Genomic DNA, 13,388 nt, shown 5'->3' with positions numbered 1-13,388 from the left:
GTGAAAAGGATCCTTGCCAATAAATGGTTGAAAGAACATGATCAAAAAATTTGAAGAATGAGGTGAATTAGGCAGTGCAGCAGGAGGAAGGAGGCAGTCCATTCCCATGGCAGTTGCTGATGATGTTGCTGTAGCTATAGCTGGGAGTGCAGCAGATGTTTCAAGTTGTTTTTTTTTTTTTTTTTTTTTTTTTTTTGGCATGCATGGAAATGGATGCTATGTGGCAGGAGAATATTCTTTGGGTGGACGAGTCAAATTTTACTTTGCACAGTGCTGTGAATGCACAGAAATGTCACATTTGGGTTCCACTCCAACACATTATATGAAAAAATCCACTGCACTCAGCTTATATGACTTGTGTGGTTTCAAAAGCTCCTCCATTCTCGGTCTGTTTTTCTTTGAGGGGGTATATCTGGGAGTATGTGTATGGAACGATTTAAAGTGGAATAATCATATAACATTAATTGATGGTAAGGCGGGTGCCAAGCTGAGATTCATTGGAAGAGTCCTTAGAAAATGTAGTCCATTAACAAAGGAGGTGGCTTACAAAACACTCGTTCGACCTATACTTGAGTGTTGCTCATCAGCGTGGGATCCGTACCAGGTCGGGTTGACAGAGGAGATAGAGAAGATCTAAAGAAGAGCGGCGCGTTTCCTCACAGGGTTATTTGGTAAGCGTGATAGTATTATGGAGATGTTTAGCAAACTCGAGTAGCAGACTCTGCAAGAGAGGAGCTCTGCATCGCGGTGTCGCTTGCTGTCCAGGTTTCGAGACGGTGTGTTTCTGGATGAGATATCGAATATATTGCTTCCCCCTACTTATACCTCCTGAGAAGATCGCGAATGTAAAATTAGAGAGATTCGAGTGCGCACTGAGGCTTTCCGGCAGTCGTTCTTCCCACGAACCATATGCGACTGGAACAGGAAAGGGAGGTAATGACAGTGGCACGTAAAGTGCCCTCCGCCAGACATCGTTGGGTGCCTTGTGGAGTATAAATGTAGATGTAGATGCAGATACCTTGCCGGCCCATTACTTGTACACAATAAGGACCTTCTGGTGCACAAATGATCCGAGCTTTGCCAGGAGATTGCGGTGTCCACACCACTATTTTCATGAAATATGGGGTGACATCCCATTTCGCTTGCCAGGTGAAAGATTTTATTTGAGAAATGTTCGGTAATGACTGCACGATCTTTGTGCATTTTCTAGATGTGCCACCTTACAGATCCACCGACCTATGTCCGTGTGACTTCTGGTTGTGGGAATATCTGAAGGATTACATCTGTCTGGGATGTATCTGGATTCTTCCTGATCTGATGGATAACATACGATGACATATCACTCTGATTACACAGGACATGCTGAGAGCAACTGTTGATGATGCCACTTTACAGATATAGCGTGTTGTAACCTGTGGTCATATTCTAATAAACATGCCGTAGAACCACCATTATCATGAGTTTGATTGTTTCTGCCCTTTTCCTACACACAAACTACCTGACTGCTTAAAATGCCTATTTTCATCTGGTGGCAGAAAGTGGAACTATTATTTTTTTCAGCATACTCCGTAAGCACACTGATTAAGGAACACATCTACGATTGTGATGCATACAATCCACACTGCAGCACTTAGAACACTGAGGTGACAAAGGTAATAGGATAGCGACATGCCCATATACAGATGGCAGCAGTATCACGTACACAAAGTATAAAAGGGCAGTGCAATGGCGGAGCTGTCATTTGTATTCAGGTGATTTGTGTGAAAATGTTTACAATGTGATTATGACTGCTTGATGGGAATTAACAGACTTCAAATGTAGAATGGTAATTGGAGATAGAAGCATGGGGCATTCCATTTCCAAAATTGTTAAGGAATTTAATATTTAAAGATACACAGTGTCAAGAGTGTATCAAGAATACCAGATTTCAGGCATTACACTGGCCACAGACAGTAGCCTTCATGTAATGTCAGAGCAACAGTATTTGCATAGATTATCAGCGTTGACAGACAAGCAACAATGTGTGCAATAACCATGGAAATCAATATGGGACATACAGTGAATGTATCTGTTTTGAGTGCCTTTGCGAACAGCACCTCTCCTGAGCTGATGATCATATCCGATGGAGCCCAGATGACTGGGAAACTGTGGCTCGGTAAGACGAGTCTAGATTTCCGTTGGTAAGATCTGATGGTAAGTTCGAGTGTTGGGCAGACTCTGTAAGCTGTAGACCCAAGTTGTCAACAAGGCACTGTGTAGGCTGAGGGTGCCTCCAGTATGGTGCTGGCTGTGTTTACATGGAATGGACTGGGTCCTCTGGTCCAGCTGGATGGATCATTGACTGGAAATGGTTATGTTTGCATTCTTGGAGACAGTTTGTAGCCATTTGTGGACTTCGTGCTCCCAAACATGTCACCAGGCCACAAGTGTTTGCAACTGGTTTGAAGAACATTCTGCACAATCAAGTGGATGATTTGGCCATCCAGATCACTCAACATGTATCCCATAGAACATTTATGGGGCATAATCGAGATGTCAACTAGTGCACAAAATCCTGCACTGGAAACACTTTTGCAATTATCTGCAGGGGACTTCAAATGACTTAATGACTTGTTGAGTCCATGCCATGTTGGGATGCTGTACTACACCAGGCAAAAGGAAGTCTGACACAATATTGGGAGGTACCCTGTGACTTATGTCACCTCAGTGTATAACCACCCAGCAGTCACCTACCTCTATTTTGCAACTTCTTCTCTGAATTTCACTTTGGCTACAGTGCTCTTAAAGTGGTTTTCAGCACTGTACCCATGGTGATAAATGTGTACAGCTCTTACACTTTGATCAATGTGGCACAGTAGTGAGATGACAGTCCAAATCTCTGTCCGGCCCTTCCAATTTAGATTATTTGTGATTTTCCTAGATCACAAAAAACGAATGTTAGGATAGTACCTTTGAAAGAGCACAACTGATTTCCTTGTCCAGTCCACCTGTAATGACCTCCTCTTTGAAGGAATGTGAGGCACTAATCTTCCTGCCCACCTCAGTTGACAGAACAAGTGACTTAAACACATCCACAATTAATGAATTCTTTGCAACTGATGCTGTTTTGTGTTTTATTTAGCAACGCTCAGTTACCTTTCACGTCATGACAGAAAAAATAATTCTCTTCTTTTCTTTTTCTGCCAGGGCCAAAAAAGGATCCAGAGTCAGCAAAAGAATTTTTTGCCGAGAAGTTTCAGAAATGTTGCCACGATGCGAGGAAGAGTGTCTACGTACGCTATACTTGTGCCACAGGTAAGATAGGGACTGCCGCTCACATCAAAACTGACTCTGATAATGGACTCTAATAACAGTACAATATTCCCATATCGTTAAAAGTAGAAGTGAACAACGGAAAGTAACACACAATAATTTTATTATCAGGAAGTTTAATAGGTAACAAAAATAAATTATAAATGAACTTACATCTTTTACCTACTTTTGTACATAGTCACTAACGTTCTCAACACATTTCTCCCATCATGGTACCAGTTTCAATGTGCCCTGTTTGTAGAAGCTCATTTGGTTGGAATACAGCCAACAGCAGACTGTCGATTTCACCTCCTCACGTGTTGCAAAGCAATGGCCAGTCAGGCATTTCTGCATAGGACTAAACAGGTAAAAGTCTGACTGTACACAGTCTGAACTGTACGGTGTATGCTTGAGCAACTACCACGCAAATTTAGCGATTTCCTCACGAACAGGAGCAGCAACATGGGGTTGGGCATTATCACAAAGTAGTCTAATGCGGTCACTATTAATGTTGTGGCGTTTGTCATGTAGGGCACGACACAACTTAACTAAAGTTTTAATGTAGGCTGCAGCATTCACAGTGGTCTTGCATTCAGCAAAGTCTACCAATAACACACCACGCATATTCCACAACACTGTCACTACCATTTCCTAGCAGACTGAATCTCTCTGAATGTTTTGCACACAGGGAAGCCAACATGTTTCCACTCCATAGAGGCCTGTTTGGTTTTGACTGTGTAGTGGTATGCCGACGAATCATCACCAGTGACAACTCCTTTCAGAATGTCATGTGCTTCTGCGGTATGAGCTTGTTATCATCTGCCGAGCCTTGTGGTTGTCTGTCAGGTTCTTAGGCACCCAGTGAGAACTAATGTTATGAAATTCCAATGTCTCATGAACAATATCATACACGGCACAACAGAAAATGTTGAACTGCTACAATAAGGTTCGCAGTTGCACAATCCAGTAGTTCAAAATTTCTGCCTCAATGGCTCCGACATTCTGCGGCATTGCATATGTTACCAGCCGCTCAGAGTGTGGCAAATCACTAAGGTTCACACAGCCCTCTTGGAAGAATGCACACCACCCAGAGACATTGCTACAGTCCATATAGTCATCCCCATACATGTGACACATGTCACTGTGAATTTCACTCAGTTTATACTCTACGGCCCACAAATATCAAATTACAAGCTGACAAGAGTAACATACATGCCCCGCTTTTTCATAGTTCAGGCTTCTCTTGCAAGAGCTGCACATGAAAACAAAATAGCATCCCTAGTGCAAACTTCAAACTATATTGTCATGAAATTCCGTCATGCCAGCTTCAATGCTAGGGGAGAAAAAAATTATATTGTGTTACTTTCCAATCCTCCTTTGTAAATTAAAATTGCTCTAAGACTGAAGGTCAGTGTGAACACTGCAGAGCTTTACTTGGCACAGTTCTGTTGGAGACAGTATGTCCTCACCTTCCTCAGGCCTTTGAATGTATTTAGGTGGCCAATTACACGCGAACTGTCAGTTTAATGTAGAATCTGAGTTGTAGTGCACTCTCACACTTTTTGTCATAAATACATAATTGTCAGATATGAAAGCAGCAAGAAGTTACAGAAAAAGGTCCTGTGTCTAGCTGGGAAACAAATCCTGGATCTCTGAATCTTTTGTCTGCACCACACTTTACAAAAGGTGACTTTTCTAAGGGAAACTGGTCAACTTGTACAAATAGCTGAGTGTAACTACTTGTAGGGATGTGAACTGGAATGGTTATGTAGGCTCAGCTACAGCTAAAGCATATGACCAACTTTGATTTATTGGTACAATACTTGGAAAATTCAGTCTACAAAGGAGATCACTTACGAAACAATCGTGTGGCCACCCTTGAATATTGCTCAGTCATTTGAGACACTTATCATATAAGACTAACAGAGGACATAAAACATGTGAAAAAGAAAGGCATCACGAACAGTTATAAGTTTGTTCAACCCAAGAGAGATCATCAAGGTAATGCTGACGTAGTAGAATTGGCAGATTCTTGACGACATACTGACAATCTTGAGATAGGCTGCTTACAAAGTTTTAAGAACCAGTTATAAACCTAGGAATGTACAACAAAATCCTACATATCCCTCCAATAGTTATCATGAAGGGAAATTTAGACTAATTACAGTTGACTAAGAGGCTTCACATGAATTATTCTTTCTGTTCTCCATACGTGAATGGAACAGGAACAAGACCTCGTAACTGCTACAGCGCGGAGCACCCTCTGCCGTGCACACCACAGTGGTTTGTAGAACACAGATGTAGAAGTTGAACTGTGGAGAATGCTCTCAGTTACATCTTAGTGACAATTGCGGGGCAGATCCCAACATTCAATCTAAATTTTGTTGTTCTGGTCTTCAGTCCAGAGACAGATTTCATGCAGCTCTCTGTCTACTATGACCTATATCTTTCTGAATCTGCCTACTGTATTCGTCTCTTGGTCTTCCTCTATTATTTTTAACCTCCACATTTCTCTCTGATACTAAATTGGTAATCCCCTGATGTCTCATAATGTGTCCTATTAACCAATCCCTTCTTCTAGTCAAGTTGTGCCACAAATTCCTCTTCTCCCCAATTCTGTTTAGTATCTCCACATTAGTTACGTGATCTGACTATCTAATCTTCATGATTCTTCTATAGCACCCCATTTCAAAAGCTTCTATTCTCTCCCTCTCTATACTGTTAATCATTCATGTTTCACTTCCATCAGTGGCTACATTCCAGGCAAATACCTTCAGAGAAGACTTCCTAACATTTAAGTCTATATTTGATAGTAACAAATTTCTTTCCTTCAGAAATGCTTTTCCTGCCATTGCCAGTCTGATTTTATATCCTCTCTACTTTGGCCATCACCTGTTATAGCAAAACTCATCTACTACTTTAAGTGTATCATTTCCTAACCTAATACCCTCAGTAACACCTGACTTAGTTCAACTACATTTCATTATACTTTTTTTGCTTTTGTTGACGTTAATCTTATATCTTACTTTTAAGACACTGACCATTCCATTCAGTTGCTCTTTCAAGTCCTTTGCTATCTATGAAAGAATTACAACTTAGCAGGATGGCACAGTTGTTAGCACACTGGACTCGCATTCGGGAGGGTGATATTTCAAACCCGTGTCCAGACATCCTATTTAGGTTTTCTGTGATTTCCCTAAATCACTTCAGGCAAATGCTGGGATGGTTCCTTTGAAAGGACATGGCCAGCTTTCTTTCGCATCCTTCCTAATCCAGTTAGACTGATGACCTCACTGTTGTCCCCTCCTCCAAATCAGCCAATCAACCAACCACAGAATTACAATGTCACTGGAAAATCTCAAAGTTTTTAAAACAATAAACTGGTAGCCAAGATCACAGGAATTCTTTTTATTCCATGATTACCAGTTTTGGCGAAACTAGAGCCGCCATCATCAGATCTTAGGACACATACAGGTTACAACATCAAGGCAAACAATGAGCAAGAGAAACTTAACATTTATAAAGGCATCTCTTTTGGATGCCCATGTGCTACTTATGACAATTTTGTAAGGCCTGCGTGTTATAGGTTACTATTAATATCACCATTGTTTGCCTCGATGCAACCTGTATGTGCCCTAAGATCCAATGAAGGTGGCTTTAGTTTCTCCAAAACTGGTAATCATGGAATAAAAAGAATTCCTGCGAGCTTGATTACCAGTTTATTGTTTTACAAGCATCTAGATCACCCCTGCATGACCACAATGTGCTCTCTATAAAACATCAAAGTTTTTATTTCTTCTGCCTGAACTTTAATTCCTACTCCATCTTATAATTTTGTGTAAAATATATAAATAGCCTTTCACTCCCTGTATTTTATCCCTGTCAACCTCAGAATTTTAAACAGAGTATTCCAGTCAACTTTGTCTACTGTCAACATTGGTTTGCCTTTCCTTAACCTATCTTCTAACACAAGCTGTAGGGTCAGTATTGCTTCACATATTCCCATATTCCTCTGGAATCAAAACTGATCTTCACTGAGGTTGGTTTCTACTAGTTTTTCCAGTCTTCTGTAAATAATTTGTGTTAATATTTTGCAACCATGACTATTAAACTGATAGTTCAGATTTTCACACCTGTCAGCGGCTGCTTTCTTTGGAATTGCAAATATTACATTCTTCTTGAAATCTGAGAGTATTACGCCTGTCCCTTACATCTCGTTCACCAGGTGGAAGAGTTTTGTCATGGGTGGCTCTCCTAAGGCTATCAGTAATTCTGACGGAATGTTGTCTACTCTATGGGCCTTGTTTCGACTTACATCTTTCAGTGCTCCATTAAATTCTTCTCGCAATATCATATTTCCCATCTCTTCTTCATATTTGTCTTCCTCCATTTCTATAATATTGCCTTCAAGTTCATTTCCCTTGTATGGACCCTCTATTCCATCTTTCCCTTCTTTTTTTAGGACTGATTTTCCTTCTGAGCTCTTGTTATTCATACAGCTGCTTCCAAAGGCTTCTTTAATTTTCCTGTAGGTGGCATCTGTCTTTCCCCTAGTAAAATAAGCTTCTTAATCCTTACATTTGTCCTCTAGCCATTTTGCACTTCCTGTCAACCTCATTTTTTAGACATTTGTATTCCCTTTCACGTGCTTAATTTGCTGTGATTTGATACTTTCTCCTTTCATCGGTTAAATTTAGTATCTCCTCTCTTACCCGAGGATTTCTACCATGCCTTATTTTTCTACCTATTCGATCCTCTGCTGCCTTCACTATTTCATCTCTTAAAGATACCCGTTCATCATATGTTGTATTCCTTTCCCCTGTTCCAGTCAACCGTTATCTGACACTCCCTCTGAAACTCTCAATAACCTCTGGTTCTTTCAGTTTATCCAGGTTCCGTCTCTTTAATTTCCTACCTTTTTTTCAATTTGTTCAGTTTTAATCTACAGTTCATAACCAATAAATTGTGGTCAGACTCCATATCTGCCCCTGGAAATGTCTTACAATTAAAGGATGGTTCCAAAATCTGTGTCTTGCAATTATATGGTCAATGTGAAACCCTTCTGAGTCTCTACATCTCTTCCAGGATTACAACTTACTTTCATGATTCTTAAATCAAGTGTTAGTGATGAATAAATTATGCTATGTGAAAAATTCTACCAGGGGCTTCCAATTTCATTCGTTTACTCCCCAGTTCATATTCACTGACTATTTTTCCTTCTTTTCTTTTTCCTACTATAGAATTCCAGTCCCCCATCACAGTTAAATTTGCAACTCCCTTAACTATATGAATAATTTCTTTTATCTCATCATACAATTCTTCAATCTCTTCATCATCTGCAGAGCTAATTGACATATAAACTTGTACTATTGTGTTTAATGTGGGCTTTGTGTTTATCTTGCCTGCGATAATGTGTCCACTATACTGTTCATAACAGCTTACATGCATTCCCATTTTCATATTCATTATTAAACCCAGTTCTGCATTACCCATATCTGACTTTGTACTTATAACCCTTTCCCCTCATGATGAGATCCTCCTGAGTAGCTTCTGCTTGGATATCTGAGTGGGGGACTATTTTACCTCCAGAATATTTTACCCAAGAGGATGTCTTCCTCATTTAACCATATGGTAGAGCTGCATTCCCTCGGGAAAACTGTGGCTCTAGTTTCCCCTCGCTTTCAGCTGTTTGCCATACCACCACAGCGAGGCTGTTTTGGTTGACATTACAAGGCCAGATCAGTCAACTGTTGCTGCCCCTCTTCAGGAACCACACATCTGTACGGCCTCTCAACAGACACTCCTTCACTGTGGTTGCACTTACAGTGCGGCTATCTGTATCACTTGCTGAAGTGCAGGGTTCATGGGGAGCCAATCCAGATATATGTGGCTAAATAAACAATAATGTGGACTTCAGAAGCACAATTTCTTTTTATTTAGGGACCATAAACTTCAGAACTTTAGTGGCCAAAGTTAAGTTAAAGCAATTGGAAATGGGGTAACAGACATTACATGGAATATAGTAGGGTTATCAATGGTGCAACAAAGAAAGTGAATACCTAATAGAATTTAAAACATGTCATATTTGTTGTTATCAAGTATGTGAACAGAGAGGAACCTCAGGTGAAGGCTTTATTGTAAACAAGAAATATACAACATAGAGACACAGAAGTATACTCAAGCAGAACGGCAAGGCTTATCTGTTGAACTTATTCCACATCATGCCTTCCTGATAAACCCTATACCAAAACTTCCTTGCAGATTAAAATCATGTTCCAGGACCTCGCCTTTTGCAGACAATGCTGTTACTAAAATTTTTGGAAACATTATCAGTGATCTCATATTAATAAGATAATTTAAAAAATAGTCTTGATCGCAAATTTCTTTTAATCCGCGTGTCCTGTTTCAGTGCTTAAGGATCATCTTCAGACTCCAGAATGGCAGGTGGACTTCCACAGAGCAGGCTGCACTGATCCACAACACTGAACTGACTGGAGTCTGAAGATGATCCTTAAGGATTGAAACCGGTCACTTCGATTAAAAGAAATTTGCGACCGAGACTGTTTTTTTAATTATCAGGGCTGTTACAGACTGAGCTGTTCAGCAAAACTCATGACCTGACCTCGTAGCTATTCTTCAGCTAATGTTCTCATATCTTTCAAACTTCACAGAAGCTCTTATGCATAGGACATACCTAGTGGGACTGCAACTCCAGAAAGAAAGGATATTGTGCAGTCATGGCTTAGCCACAGCCTAGGACAGAAGTGTCCAACCTTTTGGCTTACCTGCACATCAATATATTTAACACTAATAATATCCACAGGAAAGTGGGGGGGAGGGCGGTAGCAGCTGGGAGCTGGGGGCAGTCGGAGTTATTCTAAAAAGACAAGATGGGATTAATTTGATAATTTATATATGAGATTTTATTAATAATTTTATTGATAAGTAATTACAAATCTGAATAAATGCAACATTTGACTTTTAATCTGGGAAACTAATGTATCATCATCAGGTTTGATAATGTAGTTGCGATGTTCAGGGTGTTCATATGAGGTTAAGTTTTTATTTTTACTCTGTGTGTGCTTTACTCTTGAAAATAACTGTTCACAGATGTGTGTGCTTCCAAAGTTGACATATGTGACTCATGTCATATCAGGAGATTTGTCTCTGGTCAAGTATCTACATCTACATCTACACCGACACACTGCAAATCACTGTGAGATGCATGGCAGAAAGTATGTCCCATTTACCAGTTATTAGGGTTTCTTCCTTTTCCATTCACATATGGAATGTGGGAAGAGTGACTGTTTGAACGCCTCTGTGGGTGCAGTAATTATTATAATCCAACCTTCGTGATCGTTATGTGAGCAATACGTAGGGGACTGTAGTATATTCCTAGGCCAATCACTTTAAGCTGGTTCTTGAAACTTTGTTAATGAACTTTCTCGGGATAGTTTAGGTCTATCTTCAAGAGTCTTCTAGTTCAGTTTGTTCAGTATGTCTGTGACACTCTCCCACAGGTCAAGCAAACCTGTGACCATTCGTGCTGCCTTTATTCGTATACGTTCAATATTCCCTGTCCTATGTGGTTCAGGTCCCACACACTTGAGCAATATTCAAGAACTGGTTGCACACTAGATTTGTAAGAAGTTCCCTTTGTAGATTTATTGCACTTCACCAGTATTCTACAAATAAACTGAAGCCTACCACCTGCTTTACCCACAACTGAACCTATGTGATTATTCCATTTCATATTCCTACAGGTGTTACATCCAGCTATTCGTATGGGCTGGCTGATTCCAACAGTGACTCGTTGATATTATAGTCAAAAGATACTATATTTTTTCTTTTTGTGAAGTACAAAAATTTTACTTTTCTGAACATTTAAGGCAATCTGATAATCTTTGCACCATTTAAATCTTATCAGTATCTGACTGAATATTTATGCAGTTTCTTTCAGATAGTACTTCATTATAGATAACTACATCATCTTCAAAAAACCCGATTTTACTATTAATATCGTCTGGAAGGTCATTAATATACAACGTAAACAGCAAGGATCCCAACACACTTTCCTGGGACACACATGAAGTTACTTCCACATCTAACAATGACTGTCCATCCAAGATAAGTTGCTTGCATCCTCCCTAACCTAGAAATCCTCAATCGTCACAAATTTCATTTGATACCCCATATGATCTTACTTTTGACAATAATTGTAAGTGTGGTACTGAGTCAAATGCCTTTAGAAATCAAGAAATACAGCACCTGGGTGATTGTTTTGATCCAAAGCCTTCAGTATGTCATGTGAGAAAAGTACAAGTTGGATTTCATATGATAATGTTTTTGAAATCCATGCTGACTGGCATTGAGGAGGTCACTCTGTTCAAGATGCTCTAACACTTCAGACAACAAGAAGCAATGTGGAGCTGGTTTGCAAACTTCTCACCTCTCTCCCATAGGTTGACTTACTTGGTATGCCCAGCCGATCTTCTTCTCTGGATAGCCAGCCACGTCGATCTCCAAAAACTACTTCTCTGAATAATAATGCTGGTTAAGGGCATTTATCACACACTCTCTCTCTACTCTTGAAATAATTTGGTACTCGAAGAATACTTTTAGTTCAGTCATGGTATATTTCAACTTCCACAAAAAACAAATTCACCACTTCTCGTATAAATATTCGAACTCGTGCGAGTCAACCAAGTCACCAAATATTAGACTCTATTAGGATACATTTACAACAGGGTTGGTTTAATAACCACCAGAAAATATGAACATCTCTTGCTTCTAGCAAGTCCAACACATGAATTACTTAAAAGTCTAATCTCATTTCTTCATTTGTTCTTAACAGTCATCACATTCACTAAACCAGCAAAGAATAGAAAGGCTCTTCTCTACACATGAAACACTATGGACGTACTTGTCAGCCACCATTTGGCTCGTGACTGTTTTTAGACCTGCACACACAAACATACTATGCACAGTAGGCCAGATTCGTCTATCTCACACTTCTACTTAAAATATCGTGTGTTTGAGTTGGTAGAAGGCCGAATGGTTCTAGAATTTACGCATAAATTCTTGAAACACTACAATACGTCACTATGTTTGAGCTCAGACTATGTTCTAAGATTCAACAACAAACTGATGTCAAGAATATTGGACAGTAGGTTTGACAATCACTTCTATTACCCTTCTTGTAGATGTGTGAACCTGTACCTTTTTTCCAAGAACTGGGCACGGTTTTTTGTTCAGGGGTTATACAATAGATTAAAGTTAGAATAGGGGCTAACTCACCCACAAATTCAGTATAGAATCTGACAGTGATTCCATTGGACCCTAGAGCTTTGTTCAGTTTTAACAGTTTCAGCTTTTTGTCAACTCCACTGACACTAGTACTTCATTCATTCATCTTTTTAGTGGTATGAGGATTAAACTGGGGCAATTCTCCTGGGTTTTCCTTTGTAAAGGAACATTTACTTTGCTACCCACAATTTCAGTTCCTGTCTCATTCACTACAGACTGGACACTAACTTAGGTGCCACTACGAATCTTTACATGTGAACAGAATTTCTTTGGTTCTATTAAGGATCGCTTGTCAATATTCTGCTACAGTAGTGATTGAAAGCATCGCACATTGCTCTCTTGATAGCCAAATATGTTTCATTCAGCATCTCTCTATCTATAGCTCTGTGTTTTGTTTTACACTTATATGCAGTAATCTCTGTTTCTTAATAGTGGCTGTGTACCATGGAGGTTCCCTCCCATTATGAGCAGTTGTACTGGATACATACCTACCCAGTGTAAGGTCAACTATTCTTTTGGTCTTGAGCCAGAGTTCCTCTACATGCTCCTGCCCTGTGCTGAAAGTATCAGGTTCCTCACAGAGATATGACACTACTGATTTTTATCTAGTTTTCAGCATATATACATCTTTTTGCTTTTTTTAGGTGTCCTTTGTACTTTGGTAATCATTGTTGCCACAACTGCTTCATGGTCACTGATACCCAGACACCCATTTAGATGTGGACATCATCGAAGAGGTCAGGTCTATTGGTTGCCGTTAGATCGAATGTAGTTCCATCATGAGTGGGGTT

General features: G+C 39.8%; 1 protein-coding gene across 1 annotated transcript in view; it reads left to right on the top strand.

Moving 5' to 3' along the window:
* LOC126293278 (guanine nucleotide-binding protein subunit alpha-14-like) overlaps positions 1 to 13,388 on the top strand; it is a 157,283-nt gene that overhangs the window by 132,422 nt on the left and 11,473 nt on the right. The window contains exon 7 of the mRNA XM_049986401.1: positions 3,187 to 3,294. Within this exon, the coding sequence (XP_049842358.1) occupies positions 3,187 to 3,294 (108 nt within the window). The remainder of the gene's footprint in view (positions 1 to 3,186; positions 3,295 to 13,388) is intronic.

Source organism: Schistocerca gregaria, chromosome 10, assembly GCF_023897955.1.
Source record: "Schistocerca gregaria isolate iqSchGreg1 chromosome 10, iqSchGreg1.2, whole genome shotgun sequence".
Lineage (NCBI taxonomy): Eukaryota > Metazoa > Arthropoda > Insecta > Orthoptera > Acrididae > Schistocerca > Schistocerca gregaria.
The sequence above is the reverse complement of the archived record's forward strand: the minus strand, read 5'-3'. Positions and strand labels throughout refer to the sequence as shown.